Source organism: Salvelinus fontinalis, chromosome 11 (assembly GCF_029448725.1).
Source record: "Salvelinus fontinalis isolate EN_2023a chromosome 11, ASM2944872v1, whole genome shotgun sequence".
NCBI lineage: Eukaryota > Metazoa > Chordata > Actinopteri > Salmoniformes > Salmonidae > Salvelinus > Salvelinus fontinalis.
In genome coordinates this window covers 36,360,469-36,386,421 of record NC_074675.1, presented here as the reverse complement: position 1 = coordinate 36,386,421, position 25,953 = coordinate 36,360,469, and the positions used below count along the sequence as shown (strand labels likewise).

Genomic DNA, 25,953 nt, shown 5'->3' with positions numbered 1-25,953 from the left:
TCCAGAGAAGGCGTTTCCACTGCTCCAAAGCTTTTCACCACTCCAGCTGACGCTTGGCATTGCGTATGGTGATCTTAGGCTTGTGTACGGCTGCTCGGCCATGAAAACAAGACGAACAGTTATTGTGCTGATGTTGCTTCCAGAGGCCGTTTGGAACTCGGTAGTGAGTGTTGCAACCGAGGACAGATGTTTTTTATGCATTACACACTTGAGCACTCGGCGGTCCCGTTCTGTGAACTTGTGTGGCCTACCACTTCGCGGCTGAGCCGCTGTTGCTCCTAGATGTTTCCACTTCACAATAACAGCACTTACGCTTGACCGGTGCAGCTCTGGCAGGGCATAAATTTGACAAACTGACTTCTTGAAAAAGTGGCATGCTATGACGGTGCTATAAGGCCAATCTATTGCCTATGTTTGTCTATGGAGCTTACATGGCTGTGTGCTCGATTTTATACATCTGTCAGCAACGGGTGTAGCTGAAATAGCTGAATCCACACATTTGAAGGGGTGTCCACATACTTTTGTATATATAAACTCAGCGAAAAAAGAAACGCCCCTTTTTCAGGACCCTGTCTTTCAAAGAAAATTCGTCAAAATCCAAATTACTTCACAGATCTTCATTGTAAAGGGTTTAAACACTGTTTCCCGTGCTTGTTCAATAAATCATAAACAATTAATGAACATGCACCTGTGGAATGGTCGTTAAGACACAAACAGCTTACAGCAATTAAGGTCACAGTTATGAAAACTTAGGACACTCAAAGGCCTACCTACTGACTCTGAAAAACACCAAAATATAGATTCTCAGGGTCCCTGCTCATCTGCGTGAACATGCCTTAGGCATGCTACATGGAGGCATGAGGACTGCAGATGTGGCCAGGGCAATATATTGCAATGTCAGTACTGTGAGACGCCTAAGACAGTGCTACAGGGAGACAGGACGGACAGCTGATCATCCTCGCAGTGGCAGACCACGTGTAACAACAACTGCACAGGATCCAAACATCACACCTGCGGGACAGGTACAGGATTGCAACAGCAACTGCCTGAGTTACAACAGGAATGCACAATCCCTCCGCAATAGGCTGAGAGAGGCTGGACTGAGGGCTTGTAGGCCTGTTGTAAGGCAAGTCCTCACCAGACATCACCGGCAACATCGTTGCCTATGGGCACAAGCCCACCGTCGCCGGACCAGACAGGACTGGCAAAAAGTGCCCTTCACTAACGAGTCAATAATGATGGTCGGATTCACGTTTATCGTTGAAGGAATGAGCGATAGACCGAGGCCTGTACTCTGGATCGGGATCGATTTGGAGGTGATGGGTCCGTCATGATCTGGGGCGGTGTGTCACTGCATCATCGGACTGAGCTTGTTGTCATTGCAGGCAATCTCAGCGCTGTGCGTAACAGGGAAGACATCCTCCCTCAAGTGGTACCCTTCCTGCAGGCTCATCCTGACATGACCCTCCAGCATGACAATGCCACCAGCCATACTGCTTGTTCTGTGCGTGATTTCCTGCAAGACAGGAATGTCAGTGTTCTGCCATGGCCAGCGAAGAGCCCGGATCTCAATCCCATTGAGCACGTCTGGGACCTGTTGGATCAGAGGGTGAGGGCTGGCCATTCTCCCCAGAAATGTCCGGGAATTTGCAAGTGCCTTGGTGGAAGAGTGGGGTAACATCTCACAGCAAGAACTGTCAAATCTGGTGCAGCCCATGAGGAGGAGATGCACTGCAATGCTTAATGCAGCTGGTGGGCAATCTGAAGAGCCAATTGGAAGCTGAGGATGATTAGGTGGCCATGATGGTCAGATTGAGAATTTAGCCGGGACACCGGGGTTAACAACCTTACTCTAACGATAAGTGCCATGGGATTTTTAGTGATCACAGAGAGTCAGGACACTCGTTTAACAACCCATCCAAAAAGCGACACTCTACACAGGGCAATGTCCCCAATTATTGCCATGGGACATTATTATTATTTTGGACCAAAGGAAAGAGTGCTTTCTACTGGCACTCCAACACAACTTATAGCAGCATCTGATCTCCCATCCAGGGACTGACCAGGAACAACCTTGCTTAGCTTGAGAGGCAAGCCAGCAGTGGGATGCAGGATGGTATGCTGCTTTCTCTGAATAAGAATGAAAACAATAACATACATTTTTTGTGAGGGGCAGCATTTCAGGTAGTACGATGGGATCTTTTCACACAGAAAATGTCATTTTAAAGAGATACAACCAACCATAGAGGACTCATCTTTATATCTGTGCCATTATAGCATCTGTGACAGCATGGGCAGCGCCTTTGAGGATATCTCCATTTTGAAATAGTCAATAGTAAATTTGGGGGATAATTACAGGCAAATATATTGATAAGTCACCTTGTTACGTCACGTCAGCGTGACCTCTAGGTTTTATGGGTATTATGACTCATACTGTGGTACTCTATACCCATAAAACCTAGCGGTCAAACAGGGAAATGGTTCCAAACACTTAAGTACAAGTACTTAAGTAGAAATACTTGTAATTTTTTGAGGTATCTGTACTGTACTATTTATACTTTTGACTACTTTTACTTCAGAAAATATTGTACTTTTTACTCCATACATTTTCCTTGACACCCAAAAGTACTTGTTACATTTTGAATGCTTAGCAGCACAGGAAAATAGTCAAATTCACACATATCAACCCGAACATCCCAGGTCATCCCTACTGCCTCTGATCTGGTGGACACACTAAAAACACATTATTTGTTTGTAAATTATGTCTGAGTGTTGGAGTGTGCCCCTGGCTTTCCGTAAATAAATAAAAAACAAGAAAATGGTGCCACCTGGTTTGCTTAATATAAGGATTTTGAAATTATTTCTACTTTTACTTTTGATACTTAAGTATATTTGAAACCAAATACTTTTTAGACTTTTACTCAAGTAGAATTTTACTGGGTGACTTTTACTATTAAGGTATCTTTACTTTTACTCAAATATGACAGTTGGGTACTTTTTCCACTCCTGCGTGTACATCTCTCTAGTACAAGATGACTTATCAATATATTCGCCTGTATTACCCCCCCCCCCAAAATTAAATGATAATTAGCTGCTAATGTGGTTATCATAAAGAACTACAAATTCCATGATGATCTGGGCAAGACTGCCGAAACGAAGCAAAGGTAAGAATGTGTGTATTAACTATCTAATGTTATCTAAATGTAATGATTCAATTGGCAACATTTCTTTAAACGGACTGTTAACTGTCTTGTTTAAGTTTTAAATTGACGCAATACCTGTAAGCAAAGGTGTCAGCTAGAGATGACGTGCAGCAGCTTGCAGGGATTTGTAATTTTTCACGGTCTACTTTAATGCTAATTAGCATTTTCAAATCTGAGAGTAAATAGAGCCAAATATATTGATAAAAGTTAACTTATCCGAGAGAGATTAACATGTGATCGATTCTATTAAAATATAACATGTTTCAAGTTTAACTGTAGTTTGTTTGTATCCTGTTTAGTGAATGATTACTGTGAGAATGAATTTAGGAAGGTTGACCTAATCAGATAAGAGGAAATTGCCTAGGATCAGAGAGCAGGGTCAGGCCCAGGACAATGAAGATGGACAGGTTGTGCTTCTGACATCTAGCTAAACCAAGAGAGGACCATGGACATTCCACAGGGGGAAAGGAGGGAAACTCATTGGGTTCATAAAATGTATAGCTGGGGAGGTGACACCTACAAGAGGGTGGGGACCAAAAGGAGGGAAGAGTATAAGATGTTTTGTGAACTTTCTAAATGTATGCACGCAGCTGACTGTATACTTGGTATTAAACACTTGAAACTTATCTTGAGCTTTTGGTCTTAATTCCTTATTGCAAAGAGGTTGCAATAGCATTTTTCTTTTTAACACATGGTTATCAAAACGTCACGCCAGGGTAAGCCTACACGAAACACAGCCCTTATTTTAAGTGTTTCTAAAATCCCCAAGTAAAAAAATTAATGGTGGAAAAACTATTGGAACCATTTCTGTTTGACTGCTAGGTTTTATGGGTATTATGACACCTCCAATGTGGGGCTCTATGGTCTATGCTAAAATGGCTTCTATCATGCTCTATGGATACAACCTAATAATACCAGGTGGGTACAGTAAAGCATTTACCTTGGCTAGTCTTTCAACCAGTCTGTAAAGAAGCATGTAAACACTTTTTTCGATTACTTTAGTAATGTGGAATACATTGAAGGCGTTTGCATACGTAATTTCTGTGTTCAATATTTGCAATTACAATCCCTGCCAAACCTTTCAATGGGAACATTATGCCATAGACATGTCAGATGACCATAGTGATATGCAAAAATTGTTTACTCAGTGGTTTAACATGGAGGAATTTCCTTTATCTGCCACAAATGTGAGATTCCTTCTACTTTTGTCCAATCCATTCAATAACTTATTGTTGCCACTGGATTTCAAATAATCAAACAGATTGGTTAATGTAAAAAAGAGGCTCTCATCTCTCATCTACTGCTCATATACATACAGTGGGGCAAAAAAGTATTTAGTCAGCCACCAATTGTGCAAGTTCTCCCACTTAAAAAGATGAGAGAGGCCTGTAATTTTCATCATAGGTACACTTCAACTATGACAGACAAAATGAGAAAAAAAATCCAGAAAATCACATTGTACGATTTTTAATGAATTTATTTGCAAATTATGGTGGAAAATAAGTATTTGGTCACCTACAAACAAGCAAGATTTCTGGCTCTCACAGACCTGTAACTTCTTCTTTAAGAGGCTCCTCTGTCCTCCACTCGTTACCTGTATTAATGGCACCTGTTTGAACTCGTTATCAGTATAAAAGACACCTCAAACAGTCACACTCCAAACTCCACTATGGCCAAGACCAAAGAGCTGTCAAAGGACACCAGAAACAAAATTGTAGACCTGCACCAGGCTGGGAAGACTGAATTGCAATAGGTAAGCAGCTTGGTTTGAAGAAATCAACTGTGGGAGCAATTATTAGGAAATGGAAGACATACAAAACCACTGATAATCTCCCTCGATCTGGGGCTCCACGCAAGATCTCACCCTGCGGGGTCAAAATGATCACAAGAACGGTGAGCAAAAATCCCAGAACCACACGGGGGGACCTAGTGAATGACCTGCAGGGAGCTGGGACCAAAGTAACAAATACTACCATCAGTAACACACTACGCTGCCAGGGACTCAAATCCTGCAGTGCCTGCAGTGTCCCCCTGCTTAAGCCAGTACATGTCCAGGCCCGTCTGAAGTTTGCTAGAGAGCATTTGGATGATCCAGAAGAAGATTGGGAGAATGTCATATGGTCAAATGAAACCAAAATATAACTTTTGGGTAAAAACTCAACTCGTCGTGTTTGGAGGACAAAGAATGCTGAGTTGCATCCAAATAACACCATACCTGCTGTTTATTTTTATTTTTTTATTTCACCTTTATTTAACCAGGTAGGCTAGTTGAGAACAAGTTCTCATTTGCAACTGCGACCTGGCCAAGATAAAGCATAGCAGTGTGAACAGACAACAACACAGAGTTACACATGGAGTAAACAATAAACAAGTCAATAACATGGTAGAAAAAAAGAGAATCTATATACAATGTGTGCAAAAGGCATGAGGAGGTAGGCAATAAATCGAATAATTACAATTTAGCAGATTAACACTGGAGTGATAAATCATCAGATGATCATGTGCAGGTAGAGATACTGGTGTGCAAAAGAGCAGAAAAGTAAATAAATAAAAACAGTATGGGGGTGAGGTAGGTAAATTGGGTGGGCTATATACCGATGGACTATGTACAGCTGCAGCGATCGGTTAGCTGCTCAGATAGCAGATGTTTAAAGTTGTTGAGGGAGATAAAAGTCTCCAACTTCAGAGATTTTTGCAATTCGTTCCAGTCGCAGCAGAGAACTGGAAGGAAAGGCGGCCAAATGAGGTTTTGGCTTTAGGGATGATCAGTGAGATACACCTGCTGGAGCGCGTGCTACGGGTGGGTGTAGCCATAGCCATACTGTGAAGCATGGGGGTGGAAACATCATGCTTTGGGGCTGTTTTTCTGCAAAGGGACCAGGACGACTGATCCGTGTAAAGGAAAGAATGAATGGGGCCATGTATCGTGAGATTTTGAGTGAAAACCTCCTTCCATCAGCAAGGGCATTGAAGATGAAACGTGGCTGGGTCTTTCAGCATGACAATGATCCCAAACACACCGCCCGGGCAACAAAGGAGTGGCTTCGTAAAGCATTTCAAGGTCCTGGAGTGGCCTAGCCAGTCTCCAGATCTCAACCCCATAGAAAATCTTTGGAGGGAGTTGAAAGTCCGTATTGCCCAGCAACAGCCCCAAAACATCACTGCTCTAGAGGAGATCTGCATTGTGGAATGGGCCAAAATACCAGCAACAGTGTGTGAAAACCTTGTGAAGACTTACAGAAAACGTTTGACCTCTGTCATTGCCAACAAAGGGTATATAACAAAGTATTGAGAAACTTTTGTTATTGACCAAATACTTATTTTCCACCATAATTTGCAAATAAATTCATTAAAAATCCTACAATGTGATTTTCTGGATTTTTTTTTCTCATTTTGTCTGTCATAGTTGAAGTGTACCTATGATGAAAATTACAGGCCTCTCTCATCTTTTTAAGTGGGGGAACTTGCACAATTGGTGGCTGACTAAATACTTTTTTGCCCCACTGTATATAATACCGTATTAAATAATGATGTAGTAATAACTGCTTACTGTAACTCTCTCCACTGATCTCCACAGTGACCTGCTCAAAGGGTTCCAGGACTCTGCACACCTCCTCCACCACCTCCCATTCCTCTTGGGTCAGAGCATTAACAGGTGCATTGACAATGGCCAGGGTAGAGATGATGGCATCCTTTGACTCAAGAAACCGCTTCAACATATAAAATGTTGAATTCCACCTTGTTCTGCAGTCTTGTTTAGGCCTCAGCTCAGGCTTCCCCATCTGGCATTGTGTAGACTTTCGTTTTTCAGCACCTACTGTGCTCCTGTGGAAGTCTTCCACGGCTGCTTTCACTTTGTCCACAGTGGGCTTCATCACCTTCAGAGCATATCTTACAATCAGGTTGATTGTGTGGGCAAGACATGGATGATGGGTCCATTTTAACATTTTCATGGCTTTGGTTATGTTAGCTGCATTGTCACTAACACAACAGACCACTTTTCCATCTACTTGCCATTCTCTGGCCACTCTCAACAGTTCCTCTGCCAAGTTCTCTGAGGTGTGTCTGTCGCTGAACTCAAAGCAGTCTAGAAGACAGCTAGACATTGAAAAATCTTCAATGAAGTGACATGTAACCGACATGTAAGAATTGGTTACCCTTGATGTCCACCAGTCAGTGGTAAGGCAAACTGCTGCAGCTTTTTGGACTCTTTCCCGCACTGAAGCCTGTGTGCTCTCGTACAGTTGTGGAATAAGTGATTTTGAAAGGGTTTTCCTGCTTGGAATTGTGTACATTGGATTTAGACTATTGCTATAATTTCTAAAACCTCTGTCCTCCATGATCGAAAATGGCTGGAAATCAGTAGCAATCATTTTAGCCAATGCAATATCAATTTGGCCTTGTTTTGCTATAGACATAGACTTTGGCATAAACTGGTCCATAGAAGACTGCGTTACTGTGGGTCGCGGAGTAGGCCTACTTGACTGAGTGGATACATCTCCACGTGTGGAGGTGCTGGCTCCACCACTATCCACAGCAGGCCCGCTAGTGTCTCGAAGCTCCGCTATAGCTTGCTTCACAGTTGGGTGCACAGTTCGCATATGCCGGTGTAGGTTGTGCGTAGAACCGGCTATATATGAGATTTTGTTTTGGCAAATTCGACACTGTGCTCTAACATTGTCTACATTGTTAAAATGCATCCAAATGCTACTGTGCTTCCGACTCATTTTCCAGCTGTTGATTTCACAGCTGTCCTTCCTCTCTCCTCTCAGCTGCTAAATGTGTGACTGTGAGTGAGTTGGCTCGGGCCCTCCCTCACGCATTTTTGGTTCATTGGTTGACACTTGCGTGTCTGATTGACAGGAACAACAGGCGCGGCTGTTAGTCTGAGCATTTAGGCCTATATTTTATTTATTTTTTCGCTCTTTGAATTAGTTAATTGTATTCATTTAAATCTTTTGATTATTCATATCTTAATTTTTTAATTTTTTAATAAATAGATTCGGCTCTTCTGGTATGCGTGCCGGCTCCCAATGTTCACCTACGACTCGTTCGCGAATGACCCATCTGTAACGGCATTCATCGGAAGAAGGAGAAGACCAAGGTGCAGCGTAATACGTGTTCATATTATTTAATCGAAACTGAACACCAAATACAAAATAACAAAAGGAATAACCGAAACAGTTCTGACAGGTGCAACAAACACTAAACAGAAAATAACCACCCACAACTAACAGTGGGAAAACAGGATACCTAAGTATGGTTCCCAATCAGAGACAACGATAGACAGCTGCCTCTGATTGGGAACCACACCAGGCCAAAACATAGAAATACAAAACCTAGACATACAAACATAGAATGCCCACCCACATCACACCCTGACCAAACAAAAAATAGAAACATACAAAGCAATCTACGGTCAAGGCGTGACACCATCACTACTCGTTTTACTCTAACACACTGGTCTGAAATTCCTGGTTTGCAGGCCACATCGGCAAGTCACATTATGCTGGCATACATAGTGTTATATAATTCCTATTGCAATCTAGCCAGAGTTAGGATATCCAACAATTGGAACTTTTAATCACCTGCAATCTGCAGTTAGAATGACTGTCAATGTATCTTTCTGTAGTAGAAGATAAATTAATCAATCAATGTGCATGCAGAAACATAGATATTAAAACAAACTATTCAAAAAAAACTGCATGCTGGGAAATATGATAATGAGGCCTCTCCCATGTCTTTTTCACTCAGAGTTAACAGAAAGCAATTCAATACAGTTGAGTAACAACATCAGCATGTGACTGATTCAAATAACCCTTAATTTATTCACTGCAGGTGGCATCAATTTCAATCCCACTGGTGTTAACCCCTCTAGAATCAACATTCAGATATAAAACTTACAACACTTTTTACCTCAACACTGAGATTTTAACACCTGCAAATTTGCTGTGCATGGACAGAGCCATGCTCTATTTGTTTCTATTGTAGAGGCTGTGGAACAGCTACTCCTAATCAGACTTGCCTGTGCTAATGGGCCTCCAGGCAAAGTAAAATGATACAAATGACCTTTTTGATGCATGCCCCTCAAATGATACAAATGTAACAACAGCCTGAGAGCACAGAACTTGAAACAACAATACAGATGTAACCATGTGTGCCATACAATGCATTATCTGAGTGGCACTGGTGCTCCCACATCAAAATTCCATGTGCATTCCACAGGTCACGTTTAAGTGTGTTCCAAAAAATTATCAAGATTAGGAAATGTTTTGCGGCACACCTGAGAGTTCCAGTAGAGTAAAGTATAATGTACTGTACTCTGCTATACTATACTGTACTTAACTGTAGTCTACTGTACTGTACTCCACTCTATTGAACTAAACACTGTGCTGTGCTGTACTGCACTGCACTATACTCACTGTACTGTGCTGTACTGTCCAACTTGTGAAATGTAGATGTCTATGATCGGTTCAGATTTGGTCCGGTCCAGACCAACCAAACGTGGTCATGTTTGGAGCGGGGCTCATTAGAACCATACCAGGTAAATTTTACATTTACATTTTGATCATTTAGAGATCTACAGTCAGTGCATTCAATTAAAGTATATAAACAACCACATATCACAGTCATAGCAAGACAAAAACGTTTCTGTAACCTTTACTGAGAATGTTGTAGTTGAAGTGTTCCGTTGTTGTTTTCTCTTGGTCAGCTTTTGAAAGATAACCATAAGTGCATGTGACAGATGGGAGCCATAATACATATTACACACAGCAATCTTCAGTTGGCTCCATTTTCTCTTTTAAATTGTAATTCAATGTCCAGAAAATACGTATTTTCACATTTAATTTAGAACCCGAAAATTAACCTGATTTCAATGTCCGGAAAACGTTATTTGGCTCAATGGGTAGCAGTTGATAAAATGTTGTATTGGCTCTAAGCATGATGTATCTAGTAATATGCATTATTGAAATAAGCACTTCAATGTTTCATCAACTGACTTTTGGCCTGTAAGGTGATGTGAGTAGAAAGAACGCTTCATAGGCTAGGAGTATGACATGTTGCCTTCAGTCAATGCTAGACTATAATTGCAATTAGCCTACAAAAAATCATACCGGTATTCATTGAAGTTTATTAACAAGCGCACCCTAAATGCAAGCTAAACCTATGCGGCTACACTCGAAAGTCCGCGGTGGAGATAACCGCTCTTTAACCAAACTATCAACAGAGTACTGGGTATAATAAATAATTAAATTGCGCGAAGGGAGCTGCAGCTGAATTGCTGATGTAAGGGGTTCAGTGCAGCATTTCATGTCGCAGAGTGGAAGGAAGCCTTGTAATCTGCCCGGGGTTTATTGCTATCTCACACATGCAAGTCTGACAAAAAATATGCTGTCAATAGTTAAAAACTGCGTGTTATTTTCAGTTGTGTGCTTGTACATAGCTACGCCGATTTCTTTAAAAAGGGTTTCCAGATGTCCTTCAGCATGCAGCTGTTCCAAGGAGTCCATCATTTGTTTTGGATCTTCCTATGTCCCAAGGATCATCCCGAACGACATTAATTCACTGTAAGTAACTTCAGTCATACCTGATTTAGTCTAGGCTACTAATAATTATGTCTTTGCCGCTAATGCAAGTTATGACATATGAACGAACGAGTTATAGTAGGCCTACATATCTGATATTGTATAGGCTAAGATATGTTTGTGGTGACACTCGCACAAGCTTGTTATTTAAAAAAAAGATATATATATATATATATATATATATACATGCAATGACATAGGGGAGACCGGGGCTAACACTTTTGCTTATATCTGAAAAAACTGAGTTAGATTAATAATATTTTTTTACAAACATAGGCTACATGTCTCAGCTACCATTGCCCACTGTCACTACGGTTCTAGGACATACCAGTCATGTACAATTTAAACCGAAAGTGGTGGAGGTGAAATGTTACATTTAACCCCACAGACTGGGTTAAATGTAACACTGCCTTCAATTGTAAAAATGAAGGGTTATAGAAACATTTTACGATTGGAAACTGATATTAACATAAAAATATACTATATGGACAAAAAATGTTTTTTACAGGTTAAGAATGCCATATTGACCAAAAACGGTGTAGCCAGAATTTATTAGCATTGAAATGTATGAATTAGACTAAATATATATTTTTTTATTATCTTATTTGTAGTTGATGTAAAGACGTGACATTTTATACAATTATGTAAATATGTCTAAATACCATAATAAAATATCATGTAATTTTTGGTAACCTGCGTTTACAACTAACCCTGTTAAAACTAGCTCCCATTTACTAATCTGAGTCTAATCTGAGTTTTGTGAGGAAATACAACAATAATGAATGTCATCAACTATACCAATCAAAATACCTCTTAATACTGATCAAAATTAGGCCATGGCTACGGATATGGTATTTTTGCGCCTGGAAAGCTCTTTTTTAAATGATGCTGCTGCTCATACTCCCCCCCCCCCCCTTCACGTTTCGCAATTCTGAACCATGATGTAGCCTTTGTCTTTGACTCATATTTTTCTGAGTATCTGAAATAGAAACCCTGCAGCGATTTGAATGAACATTCCAAAACATATATATTATGAACCTTCTCTGTCTGTCTGTCTGTTGTAACGGATATTGCAGTTGCACAAGCAGGACGCAGTCCTTACACTTTGGACACATTTTGTATGATTATGTAGGCTAATCTTTATAGTTGCTGCCATATCGTGGTTCCGGAAAAAAAGTGTGTATAAGGACCAGTAAAAAATAATCTGACATTGGGCAGGTTCGTTTTGCATCGCCCGTGCCATAGTTATGCCATATATACTGATATCGTGTCGATAATAAATAGCTGAATGCATGTCAGCAGCTAAGAAGAGCATGGAACCGCTAGACGGCCTGTTTGTGTCGTATTTACAGTATGCTTGCAATACTGACAACACACTGTACAAACATTTAAATAGAAATAGCTGCATGTAGCCTACTCCCCTCCTGAAAAAAATAACATGAAATCGCGCTCATGCCTACTGAGGAACGGAATACAATAGTTTGAACAGTTTTGTGTACAACATGAAATGTGTAAACTACCTCAGTGACCAGACAACGGCGATCAAGGAGGGGTGAGTGGCGCCAGGGCACTCAGCACAGCGGCTAAGTAATCACCGGAGTGGGCACAAAAAATATCCTGCACATGCACAGCAATATCCGTATTTTGCGGCAAATTGGGATACAGAAACTCTGTATCTGTAACCACTCCAGAGGGTTCCCGAGTGGCACAGCGGTGTAATGCACTACATATCAGGGTTAGAGGGGTCACTACAGACCCTGGTTCGATTCTAGGCTGTATCACAATCGGCCGTGATTGGGAATCACATAGGACAGCGCACAATTGGCTCAGTGTCGTCCGGAGTAGGCCTTCATTGTAAATAAGAATTTGTTCTTAAATAACTAACTTGTTAAGTAAAGGTTAAATGGGGAATGTTCCACAGGTCAATAATCAAAAAAGAGCCAGGCAAGAATATTTATTTTAGGGCTCAAATTCTTTTTTTGTCAATACAAAAAGGAAACTGATGGATTTAAATAACACAGTGCCTTCAGAAAGTAGTCATACCCCTTGACTTATTCCACATTTTGTGGACCAAGTGAAAACATGTTTTTAGAAATGTTAGCACATTTATTGAAAGTAAAATATAGAAATATCTCAATTACATACGTATTCACACCCCAGACTCAATACATCTTAGAATTACCTTCGGCAATGATTACAGCTCAAATCAAATTTTATTTATTTGTCACATACACATGTTTAGCAGATGTTATTGCGGGTGTAGCGAAATGCTTGTGTTTCTAGATACAACAGTGCAGTAATATCTTAAAATTCACAACAATACAGACAAGTCACACAAACTAAAAGTAAAATAATGGAATTAAGAAATATATAAATATTAGGATGCGCATTGTCAGAGTGGCATAGACTAAAATACAGTAGAATAGAATACAGTATATACAAATGAGATGAGTAAAGCAAAAATATGTAACCATTATTAAAGTGACAAGTGTTCCATTATTAAAGTGGCCAGTGATTTCAAGTCTATGTATATGGGGCAGCAGTCTCTAAGGTTCAGGGTTACGCAACTGGGTGGAAGCCGCCTAGTGATGGCTATTTAACAGTCTGATGTCCACCATTGTTCCTGTACCTGCCACCCTAGACCCACTTCAATTTGCATACTGCCCCAATAGGTCCACAGATGATGCGATCACCATCACACTGCACTACCCACTACCCTATCCCATCTGGACCAGAGGAATACCTATGCAAGAATGCTGTTCATTGACTACAGTGCAGCATTCAACATCATAGTACCCTCCAAGCTCATCATTAATCTTGAGGCCCTGGGTCTCAACCCCACCCTGTGCAATTGGGTCCTGGACTTCCTGACAGGCTGCCTCCAGGTGGTGAAGGTAGAAAACTTTGCTGATCCTCAACACTGGGGCCCCACAAGTGTGCATGCTAAGCCCCCTCCTGTACTCCCTGTTCATCCATGACTGCATGGCCAATTACACCTCCAACTCAATCATCAAGTTTGCAGACGATACAACAGTAGTAGGCCTGATTACCAACAATGACGAGACAGCCTACAGAGAGGAGGTGATTGCACTCAGAGTGTGTTGTCAGGAAAATAACCTCTTACTCAACGTAAACAAAACAAAGGAGATGATTGTGGACTTCAGGACACAGCAGAGGGAACACGCCCCTATCCACATCGACGGGACCGCAATGGAGCAGGTGGAAAGTTCCTCGGCGTACACATCACTGACGATCTGAAATGATCCACCCACACAGACAGCGTGGTGAAGAAGGCGCAACAGCGCCTCTTCAACCTCAGGAGGCAGAAGAAATTTGTCTTGGCACCTAAAACCCTCACAAATTTTATAGATGCACAATTGAGAGCATTCTGTCGGGCTGTATCACCAGAGGGTGGTGTGGTCTTCCCAACGCATCACCGGGGGCAAACTACCCACCCTCCAGGACACCTACAGCATCCGATGTCACAGGAAGGCAAAAAAGATAATCAAGGTCAACAACCACCCAAGCCACTGCCTGTTCACCCTGCTATCATCCAGAAGGCGAGGTCAGTACAGGTGCATCAAAGCTGGGATAGAGAGACTGAAAAACAGCTTCTATCTCAAGGCCACTGTTAAATAGCCATCACTAGGCAGCTTCCACCCAGTTACGTAACTCTGAACCTTAGAGGCTGCTGCCCCATATACATAGACTTGAAATCACTGGCCACTTTAATAATGGAACACTTGTCACTTTAATAATGGTTACATATTTTTGTTTTACTCATCTCATATGTATATACTGTATTCTACTCTCTGAGGACGCGGCTAGGGATGCCGTCTGGTCCGGCAGCCATGCGAGTGTTAACACGCTTAAATGTCTTTCTCACCTCAGCCACGGAGAAGAAGAGCCCAAAGTCCTTGGTAGCGGGCCGCGTCGGTGGCAATGTGTTATCCTTAAAGCGGGCGAACAAGGTGTTTAGCTTGTCCGGGAGCAAGACGTCAGTGTCTGTGACGTGGCTGGGTTATTCCTTTGTAGTCTGTGATTGTCTGTAGACCCTGCCACATACGTCTCGTGTATCAGACCGTTGAATTGCAACTCCACTTTGTCTCTATACTGACATTTTGATTACCTTGTGGAGGGAATACCTACACTGTTTGTATTCAGTCATATTCCCAGTCACCTTGCCATGGTTAAATACAGTGCTTCACACTTTCAGTTTTGTGCAAATGCTGACATCTATCCACTGTTTCTGGTTAGGGTTGCTTAATAGTCACAGTGGGTACAACATCTCCTATACACTTCCTGATAAACTCAGTTACATTATCCGTGTATTCGTCAATGTTATTCTCAGAGGCTACCCGGAACATGTCCCAGTCCGCATGATCAAAACAATTCCGATTGGTCAGACCAGCTTTGAATAGTCCTTAGCACGGGTGCTTCCTGTTTGAGTTTCTGCCTATAGAAAGGTAGGAGCAAAATGGAGTCGTGATCAGATTTGCAGAAGGGAGGGGGGAGGGCCTTGTATGCTTCCCAGAAGTTGGAGTAGCAGTGGTCGAGTGCTACAGTCAATGTGTTGATAGAACTTCGGTAGCTTTTTCCTCAAATTTGCTTTATTAAAAACCCCAGCTACAATAAATGCAGCCTCACGATATGTGGTTTCCAGATTGCATAAAGTCCAGCGAAGTTCTTTAAGGGCCGTTGTGGTATCGGCTTGAGGGGGAATATACATGGCTGTGATTATAACCGAAGATAATTATTTTGGGAGGTAATATGGTCAGCATTTGATTGTGAGCTATTCTAGGTTGGGTGAACAAAAGGACTTAAGTTTCTGTACGTTATCAAAATTACACCATGAGTGATAAATCATGAAACATACACCCCTGCCTTTCTTCTTCCTGGAGAGTTCTTTATTCCTCTCTGCGAGATATACTGAGAACCCAGCTGGCTGTATGGACAAAGACAGTATATCCTGAGAGAACCATGTTTCTGTGAAACAGAGTATGTTACAATCCCTGATGTCTCTCTGGAAGGAGATTCTCGCCCTGAGCTCATCTACTTTATTATCCTGAGACTGAACATTAGTAATATAATCGAAAGCGGTGGATGGTGTGCACTAGAAGTCCAATGGACTAGAAGTCCACTCCGAAAACCTCTTCTCCGCCGGCGGTGTTTTGGATCAGCCTCTGGAATCAATTAAATTGCCCTGGGCTGTACGAACAAAGGATCCAATTTGGGAAGTCGTATTCCTGGATGTAATGCTGATGAGTTACCGCCGCTCTGATATCAAAAAGTTATTTCCGGCAGTATGTAATAACACAAAAAAAGTCCTGGGCAAATAATGTAAGAAATAACAAACAAAAAAACATGAGTGGTACTCAAGTGATGCTTTGCGTTAGATTTGCCCCAAACATAACGCTTTGTTTTCAGGACATAAAGTTTATGTCTTTAACACGTTTTTTTGCAGTTTTACTTTAGTGCCTTATTGCAAACAGGATGCATATTTTGGAATATTTTTATTCTGTACAGGTGTCCTTCTTTTCACTCTGTCATTTAGGTTAGTATTGTGAAGTAACTACAGTGTTGTTGATCCACCCTCAGATTTCTCCTATCACAGCCATTAAACTCTGTAACTGTTTTAAAGTCACCAAAGGGATATTCAATGTATTTTAGTTTTTTTACTCATCTAAAAATAGGTGCCCTTTTTTGCGATGCATTGGAAAACATCCCTGTTTTTTGTGGTTGAATCTGTTTGACACCTCCAGGCTGTGTAAGGGCTATTTGACCAAGAAAGAAAGTTTGAGTGCTGCATCAGATGACCTGGCCTCCACAATCACCCGACCTCAACTCAACTGAGATGGTTTGGGATGAGTTGGACCGCAGAGTGAAGGAAAGCAGCCAATAAGTGCTCAGAATATGTGGGAACTCCTTCAAGACTGTTGGAAAAGCATTCCAGGTGAAGCTGGTTGAGAGAATGCCAAGAGTGTGCAAAGCTGTCATCAAGGTGAAGGGTGGCTACTTTGAAGATTGTCAAATATAAAATATGTTTTGATTTGTTAAACTTTTTTGGTTAATACATGATTTCATGTGTGTTATTTCATAGTTTTGATGTCTTCACTAGTCTTGAAGGAGTTCCCATGTATGCTGAGAACTTGATGGCTGCTTTTCCTTCACTCTACGGTCCAACTCATCCCAAACCATCTCAATTGGGATGAGGTCGGGTGATTGTGGAGGCCAGGTCATCTAATGCAGCACTCCATCACTCTCCTTCTTGGTCAAATAGCCCTTACACAGCCTGGAAGTGTGTTGGGTCATTGTCCTGTTGAAAACAAATGATAGTCCCACTAATGCCAAGAGTGTGCAAAGGTGACATCAAGGCAAAGGGTGGCTACTTTGAAAAATCTAAAATATACAATATATTTCGACTTGTTTAACACTTTTGTGGTTACTACATGGTTCCATATGTGTTATTTTATAGTTTGATGTCTTCACTATTATTCTACAATGTAGAAAATAGTAAAAATAAAGAAAAACCCTTGAATGAGTAGGTGTGTCCAAACTCTTGACTGGTACTGTATTTATTCAACAGTTTTTAAATACAAGTACCCCTCAATTAGATCTTTATTTTTTAATTGTACAATGGACATTTCACACAATAAGCTAGGAGTAGCACAAGGTCAGCCTTGTGCAATCAATCCCAGAACAACAGCAAAGAACCTCGTGAAGATGCTGGAGGAAACAGGTACAAAAGTTTCCACAATAAAATGAGTCCTATATCGACATAACCTGAAAGGCCGCTCAGCAAGGTAGAAGCCAGTGCTCCAAAACTGCCATAAAAAAGCCAGACTACGGTTTGCAACTGCACATGGGGACAAAGATTGTACTTTTTGGAGAAATGTTCTCTGGTCTGATGAAAGAAAAATAGAACTGTTTGGCCATAATGACCATTGTTTTGTTTGGAGGAAAAAGGGGGAAGCTTGCAGGCCGAAGAACACCATCCCAACCGTGAAGCACGGGGGTGACAGCATCATGTTGTGGGGATGCTTTGCTGCAGGAGGGACTGGTGCACTTCACAAAATAGATGGCATCATGAGGGAGGAAAATTATGTGGATATATTGAAGAAACATCTCAAGACATCAGTCAGGAAGTTAAAGATTGGTCGCAAATGGGTATTCCAAAAGGATAACGACCACCAAGCATACTTCCAAAGTTGTGACAAAATGGCGTCAGGACAACAAAGTCAAGGTATTGGAGTGGCCATCACAAAGCACTGACCTCAATCCTATAGAAAATGTGTGGGCAGAACATAAAAAGCGTGTGCGAGCAAGGAAGCCTACAAAATTGACTCAGTTACACCAGCTCTGTCAGGAGGAATGGGCCAAAATTCACCCAATGTATTGTGGGAAGCTTGTGGAAGGCTACCCAAAACATTTGACCCAAGTTAAACAATTTAAGGGCAATGCTACCAAATAGTAATTGCGTGTATGTAAACCTCTGACCCACTGGGAATGTGATGAAAGAAATAGAAGCTGAAATAAATAATTCTCTCTACTATTATTCTGACGTTTCACATTCTTAAAACAAAGTGGTGATCCTAACTGACCTATAACAGGGACTTTTTACTAGGATTACATGTCAGGAATTGTGAAAAACTGAGTTTAAATGTATTTTGATAAGGTGTATGTAAACTTCCGACTTCAAATGTATGTACATAGTGTTCAGTTTGCCACTACTCTCCTGCACTGTAAAAAAAATCCTCAGACCCCTTGTGAGACCATATGCTGACACATGCACATTTGTGGCCTGCTGGAGGTCATTTTGCAGGGCTCTGGCAGTGCTCCTCCTTGCACAAAGGCGGAGGTAGCGGTCCTGCTGCTGGGTTGTTGCCCTCCTACGGCCTCCTCCACGTCTCCTGATGTACTGGCCTGTCTCCTGGTAGCGCCTCCATGCTCTGGACACTACACTGACAGACACAGCAAACCTTCTTGCCACAGCTCGCATTGATGTGCCATCCTGTATGAGCTTCACTACCTGAGCCACTTGTGTGGGTTGTAGACTCCGTCTCATGCTACCACTAGAGTGAAAGCACCGCCAGCATTCAAAAGTAACCAAAACATCAGCCAGGAAGCATAGGAACTGAGAAGTGGTCTGTGGGCACCACCTGCAGAACCACTCCTTTATTGGGGGTGTCTTGCTAATTGCCTATAATTTCCACCTTTTGTCTATTCCATTTGCACAACAGCATGTGAAATTTATTGGCAATCAGTGTTGCTTCCTAAGTGGACAGTTTGATTTCACAGAAGTGTGATTGACTTGGAGTTACATTGTGTTGTTTAAGTGTTCCCTTTATTTTTTTGAGCAGTGTATTTACCTTTATTTAAGTTATGAAAAAATTCTTACTTACAATGACGGCCTACGGCCAAACCCTCCCGTAACCCGGACGACGCTGGGCCAATTGTGCGCCGCCCAATGGGACTCCTTGATCGCAGCCGGTTGTGATACAGCCCGGGATCGAACCCGGGTCGGTAGTGATGCCTCTACCACTGCAATGCAGTGCCTTAGACCCCTGTGTCACTCGGTTCCCTAAACTTAATCTTTTCTACTTTTAATTTGCTCTGTGCTTACTTCATAATCTTACTATCTTTCAGGAGCATTGTCAACGGGTCCTTCTCCGAGATCAAGGAGACCATGTTTGCTCACATGCCATCTCTCCAACTCCTGTGAGTCAATGACACTTGTACTATACATGAATATACAAATGAGACATGACTTCCAGTATGTGTGTCCATGGGAATGGGTAGGGGTTTAACCAGTTGGGAAATTAAGTTGAACTCAACAACAGATGGTCATAAAAAGTCAATTTTCGGAATGTAAACAGCGTCGTTCTTAAAAAAATGTGATGTTTGACCTACAACAACAACGTGTCTGTACACATGACAGTAAGTCACTTTGGATAAAAGTGTCTGCTAAATGGCATATATTATTATATATTATTATTATATTTAAGTTTGCGACTGTAGTTACATTTATTCACATCATAGGTAAGCCCCTGCTAGTGTTGCTGCAGGTAGAAAAGCCTAGGAAATGTTCTGTACTTGACACACGCTTTCTCCAATTAATCAATCAATGTCTGGTTGTGTGTGTGTGTGTTTTGTGGTGGCAGGAGAATCTTTGTTGCTTTGACACTTCTGAAGATAACTATTTATTTCATGCGATTTAGTGATTCATTTAAGTTTGCCCCTCATTTTAAGCTCAACCCTGTAACGTGAACTGAACACTTGTTTTAATATAGTAAAACTATACCTTTTTTTATCAAAAGAAAAAATGTAACATCTAGTAGTCAAATCATAGTGTAAAAGCAGGTGATACTCTTTTTGGCCATTTTATTGTGTTTTGTGGTAGAAAACTGAGCACGTTGAGCATAACACATCAACCCTGTTACCCATAGATAGATGGGCTACAGATGTTTTAACAAGTTCAAATGTTTTGTTAAGTTTGCATTTAATTGCACACAACATGCTGCCATTCCTCCTGTCACAAGGGGAGTTATAGCTGATTTTAAGATTCAATTGTCAACCCTGTTACTTTATTTGGCATTTTTCTCAACTTAATAAAAATAATGTTTTACCATGTGCTCTTATGACAGAATATAAACTTTTGGTAAAAAAATGTTATTTTAACTATAAAATAGTTATTTTTGACAGAATTACACTACCCAAAAAGCACTCTATTTATGGAACGACCCATATCTATTTAGCCAAAACTAAGACATGAATGTTGTTCTTACCATATTCTACCTTACACATGACTTGATATTCACATAGTTTTTGTGTGTTTTTTAATTACCTTAACGTTTGACTTGTCTATTTGAGCATGTAGAGAATGTAAGCTTAGTGGAGTGAGTGCTCAGTTCTGAATTTGATGATGAGCATACCTAGCAAACAGGGGACGTCCTGAGCACATTCGGCGACATTCCCATTAGGTCCCTTAAGACTTTCGAACGTTGTGTGATGGTCCAAAGGGGAGGTTCTCTGGGGGACCTTTGTCTAGTCCCCTGTAAGTTCCTAGGATGTCACTGAGGACCATATCAGGACCTTTTTAGGACATTCTCAGGATGTTCATTTTACTAGTCCTTAGACATTGCGTGATGGTCCCAAGGGAACGTTCTCTAGGACTTTTCTTGGGACATTGTGTCTTTGTTCCCTGGAGGTTTTGTCTAGTTCCTGGTTTGTCCCGGGGATGACCCCGAGAACATTTTTAGAACATTCTTGGGAAGTTGTGCCATTTTGTTTAATTCCCGGTTTGTCCCAGGGACATCCTTGAGGATGTTTTTTAAGACGTTCTTGGTACGTTGTGTCATGGTCCCCTGAAGCTCCCCTGATTGTCCTAGGTTTCCCAAAACATGATACACTATATATATACAGAAGTATGTGGACACACCTTGAAATTAGTAGATTCGGCTATTTCAGCCACACCCGTTGCTGACAGGTGTATAAAATCGAGCACACAGCAATGCAATCTCCATATACAAACATTGGCAGTAGAATTGCCCATACTGAAGAGCTCAGTGACTTTCAACTTGGCACCGTCATAAGATGCAACCTTTCCAACAGTTCATCAAATTTCTGCCCTGCTAGAGCTGCCCCAGTCAACTGTAAGTGCTGTTATTGTGAAACGTCTAGGAGAAACAGCGACTCAGCCACAAAGTGTCAGGCCACACAAGCACACATAATGGGACTGCCAAATCTGTCCTTGGTTGCAACACACTCTACAGAGTTCCAAACTGCCCCTGGAAGAACTGGTCGTCGGGAGCTTCGGCCGAGCAGCCGCACACAAGCCTTATATCACCATGCACAATGTCAAGCGTCGGCTGGAGTGGTGTAAAGCTTGCTGCCATTGGACTCTGGAGCAATGGAAATGTGTTCTTTGGAGTGATGAATCACACTTCATCATCTGGAAGTCTGACAGACAAATCTGGGTTTGGCGGATGCCAGGAGAACGCTACCTGCCCAAATGCATAGTGTCAACTGTAAAGTTTGGTGGATGAAGAATAATGGTCTGGGGCTGTCTTTCATGGTTCGGGCTAGGCTCCTTAGTTCCAGTGAAGGGAAATCTTAGCGCTACAGCATACAATGACATTCTAGACGATTCTGTGCTTCCAACTTTGTGGCAAAAGTTTCGGGAAGGCCCTTTCCTGTTTCAGCATGACAATGCCCCCGTGCACAAAACGAGGTCCATACAGAAATGGTTTGTCGAGATCGGTGTGGAAGAGCTTGACTGGCCTTCACAGAGCCTGAACTCAACTCCATCGAACACCTTTGGGATGAATTGGGACGCCGACTGCGAGCCAGGTCTAATCACTCAAAATCAGTGCCTGACCTCACTAATGGTATTGTGGCTGAATGGAAGCAAGTCCCTGCAGCAGTTTTCCAACATCTAGTGTAAAGCCTTCCCAGAAGAGTGGAGGCTGTTACAGCAGCAAAGGGGGGACCAACTCCATAATAACGCCCATGATTTTGGTATGAGGTGTTCGACAAGCAGTTGTCCACATACTTTTGGTCATGTAGTGTAAATAAAATAAAGAAAAATGTATCAGGGTTTTAAGGTAAGTGGTATGCTATTCTGCTAAAATAGTGTAAATTCTTTAATAAATAATGACAATGTATTGCATTTGACATGATCATTTAGTACTGAGTTTCCAATGTGACCCCACCTGTGATATGAATTCACAACCTCTGGATTTGGAGTATGCTTTTTCTTTCTGCTGTGCCACAGTTTGTAGAGTTTCAGAAGTCCCCTACACATGTTACCTATAGTGCCATCTGCACTGCTATTTTAATTATCAGTTAATCTGACTATTCTTTCATTGATTTCATTTATTTGAGGTTGGTTTTTTAGTATAGTTGTCTAATGTTGGTGGGGCATATTATTCTGTTTTAATGTTACTCCTGAATCACTATGATAAATATAATGGGTTTTGTTGAGTGTTATTTATATAAAAAAAATACCCCCTTTTTCTCCCCAATTGCCATCTTCTCTCATCGCTGAAACTCCCCAACGGGCTCGTGAGAGGCGAAGGTCAAGTCATGAATCCTCCGAAACATGACCCGCCAAAACCTTCTTAACACCTGCTCGCTTAACCCAGAAGCCAGCTGCAACAATGTGTCGGAGGAAACACTGTTCAATGGACTACCAAAGTCAGCCTGCTAGGCGCCTGGACCGCCACAAGAGCGAGATGAGCCAAGTAATGCCCCCCCCTGCCCTAACCCGGACAATGCTGAGCAAATGTTGCACCGCCTTATTGAACTCCTGGTCACGGCCTGTTGTGGGATCGAACCCCAGGTTGTAATGTCGTCACAACAATGTGATGCAGTGCCTTAGACTGCTGCGCCACTCGGGAGGCTGTTGAGTGTATTTGTAATTGAGCTTAGATTTAATTTGAAGTGAAAAGTGTAGGAATACGCCTACAGGCAATGTTCTCTCAACATTTTTTGGGCACTGAGAAAATGCCAGGTCTGCTGAGCATAAACTTGAACATTGTGGAAATTCTGTGCAACTTCCAGCGCGCGTTTACTATGAGCACTGTACCCGCTTTAAGTTACAGTTACAACAGTGGCCAAGTAGACTACTGTGGCCATTTGATCATAATGTAGGCCTGCCAGAGTGGCCTACCGTCAAAAACAATGGAGAAAATTGCATCCCATTACATTTTAACATGAAAATAGCTGTTAGATCATTCAACCTACAGTAGCAGCAAATGTGTGGTGTTCAATGTAGGTCTACATTCCATGAAACTTTAGAAAAAAAACATGCAGGGCTTGACATTAACCTGTTTATCCACTTGTCTTTCGGACAAAAAGATGACTGAAAATGTTGTGTTTGATGCAAGAAACAACTTTACAAAATACAGTTAATTATTATTCCCATACCATTATTACAGAGAATCAGACAAATTACAACACTGCCCCTTTAAGACATAAAGAAAAGCTCTTTACCTTACTCGCTTTTCAAAGATATCTAGAAATGCACACATTTTGTGCTCTTGTAGGAAGCAACCACTACCCATTGTTGACTAGAAATGAGCTATGACTGTGCTAATGAATCACTAACTAGTAAAGAATATGAACAAATGTGCTCAAGTGACAACATGCAGCTCTTGCACAGATCCATATATGGCAATGGCTATTTGCATATACAGTGCATTCGGAAAGTATTCAGACCGCTTCACCTTTTCCACATTTCGTTACGTTACAGCCTTATTTTAAAATAGATTAAAACACTTTTTTTCTTCGTCAATCTACACACAATACACTATAATGACAAAGCAAAACAGATTTTTTGAAGTTTATAAAAAAATATATAAAAGAATAACAGATTAAGTATTCAGGCCCTTTACTCAGTACTTTGTTGAAGCACCTTTGGCGAAGCACCTTTGGCAGCAATTACAGCATTGAGTCTTCTTGGGTTTGACGATACACTTGGCACACCTGTATTTTGGGAATTTCTCCCACTCTTCTCTGCAGATCCTCTAAAGCTCAGCAGAGGGAGCACCCCTCTATCCACATCGACGGGACAGTAGTGGAGAAGGTGGAAAGTTTTAACTTCCTCCGCATACACATCACGGACAAACTGGAATGGTCCACCCACACAGACAGCGTGATGAAGAAGGCGCAACAGCGCCTCTTCAACCTCAGGAGGCTGAAGAAATTCGGCTTGTCACCAAAATCACTGACAAACTTTTACAGATGCACAATCGAGAGCATCCTGTCGGGCTGTATCACCGCCTGGTACGGCAACTGCTCCACCCACAACTGTAAGGCTTTCCAGAGGGTAGTGAGGTCTGCACAACGCATCACCGGGGGCAAACTACCTGCTCTCCAGGACACCTACACCACCCGATGTCACATGAAGGCCAAAAAGATCATCAAGAACAACAACCACCCAATCCACTGCCTGTTCACCCCTCTATCATCCAGAAGGCGAGGTCAGTACAGGTGCATCAAAGCTGGGACCGAGAGACTGAAAAACAGCTTCTATCTCAAGGCCATCAGACTGGTAAACAGCCATCACTAACATTGAGTGGCTGCTGCCAACACTCAATCTCTAGCCACTTTAATAATAAAAAATTGAATGTAATAACTGTATTGCTAGTCACTTTAAACTATGCCACTTTATATAATGCTTACATACCCTGCACTACTCATCTCATATGTATATACTGTACTCTATGCCATCTACTGCATCTTGCCTATGCTGTTCGGCCATCGCTCATCCATATATATTTTGATGTACATATTCTTATTCATTCCTTTACACTTGTGTGTATAAGGTAGTTGTTGTGAATTTGTTAGATTACTTGTTAGATATTACTGCATGTTCGGAACTAGAAGCACAAGCATTTCACTGCACTCACATTAACATCTGCTAACCATGTGTATGTGACAAATAACATTTGATTTGATTTGAAGTAGGACGGGGGGGGGGGGGGGGGGGGGGGGGGTGCGTAGCTGCACAGCTATTTTCAGCTCTCTCTGGAGATGTTTGATCAGGTTTAAGTTCGGGCTCTGGCTGTGCCACTCAAGGACCTTCAGAGACTTGTCCCGAAGCCAAAACCTGCGTTGTCTTGTCTGTGTGCTTAGGATCGTTGTCCTGTTGGAAGGTGAACATTCGCCCCAGTCTGAAGTCCTGAGAGCTCTAGAGCAGGATTTCATCAAGGATCTCTCTGTACTTTGCACAGCTCATCTTTCACTTGATCCTGACTATTGTCCCAGTCACTGCTTTTGAAAAATATCCCCACAGCATGATGCTGCCACCATCATGTTTCACCATAGGGATGGTATTGGCCAGGTGATGAAAGATGCCTGGTTTCCTCCAGACGTGACGCTTAGCATTCAGGCCAAAGAGATCAATCTTGGTTTCATCAGACCAGATAATCTTGGTTCTCATGGTCTGAGAGTCCTAAAAGTGCCTTTTGGAAAACTCTAAAAGGGCTTTAATGTGCCCTTTACTGGGGAGTTGCTTCCATCTGGCCACTCTACCATAAGGGCCTATTTGGTGGAGTGCTGCAGAAATGGTTGTCCTTCTGGAGGATTCTCCCATCTCCACAGAGGAACTCTGTAAGAGTGACCATCAGATTCTTCGTTTTCTCCCTGACCAAAGCCCTTCT

General features: G+C 41.8%; 1 protein-coding gene across 1 annotated transcript in view; it reads left to right on the top strand.

The window, feature by feature from the left end:
• The first annotated feature begins 10,450 nt into the window (after nucleotides 1-10,450).
• The window catches only part of lgi2a (leucine-rich repeat LGI family, member 2a), a 35,122-nt gene continuing 19,619 nt past the window's right edge, over nucleotides 10,451-25,953 (top strand). Inside the window, exons 1-2 of the mRNA XM_055938580.1 lie at nucleotides 10,451-10,771; nucleotides 19,436-19,507. Of these exons, the coding sequence (XP_055794555.1) occupies nucleotides 10,515-10,771; nucleotides 19,436-19,507 (329 nt within the window). The 5' untranslated portion in view covers nucleotides 10,451-10,514. The remainder of the gene's footprint in view (nucleotides 10,772-19,435; nucleotides 19,508-25,953) is intronic.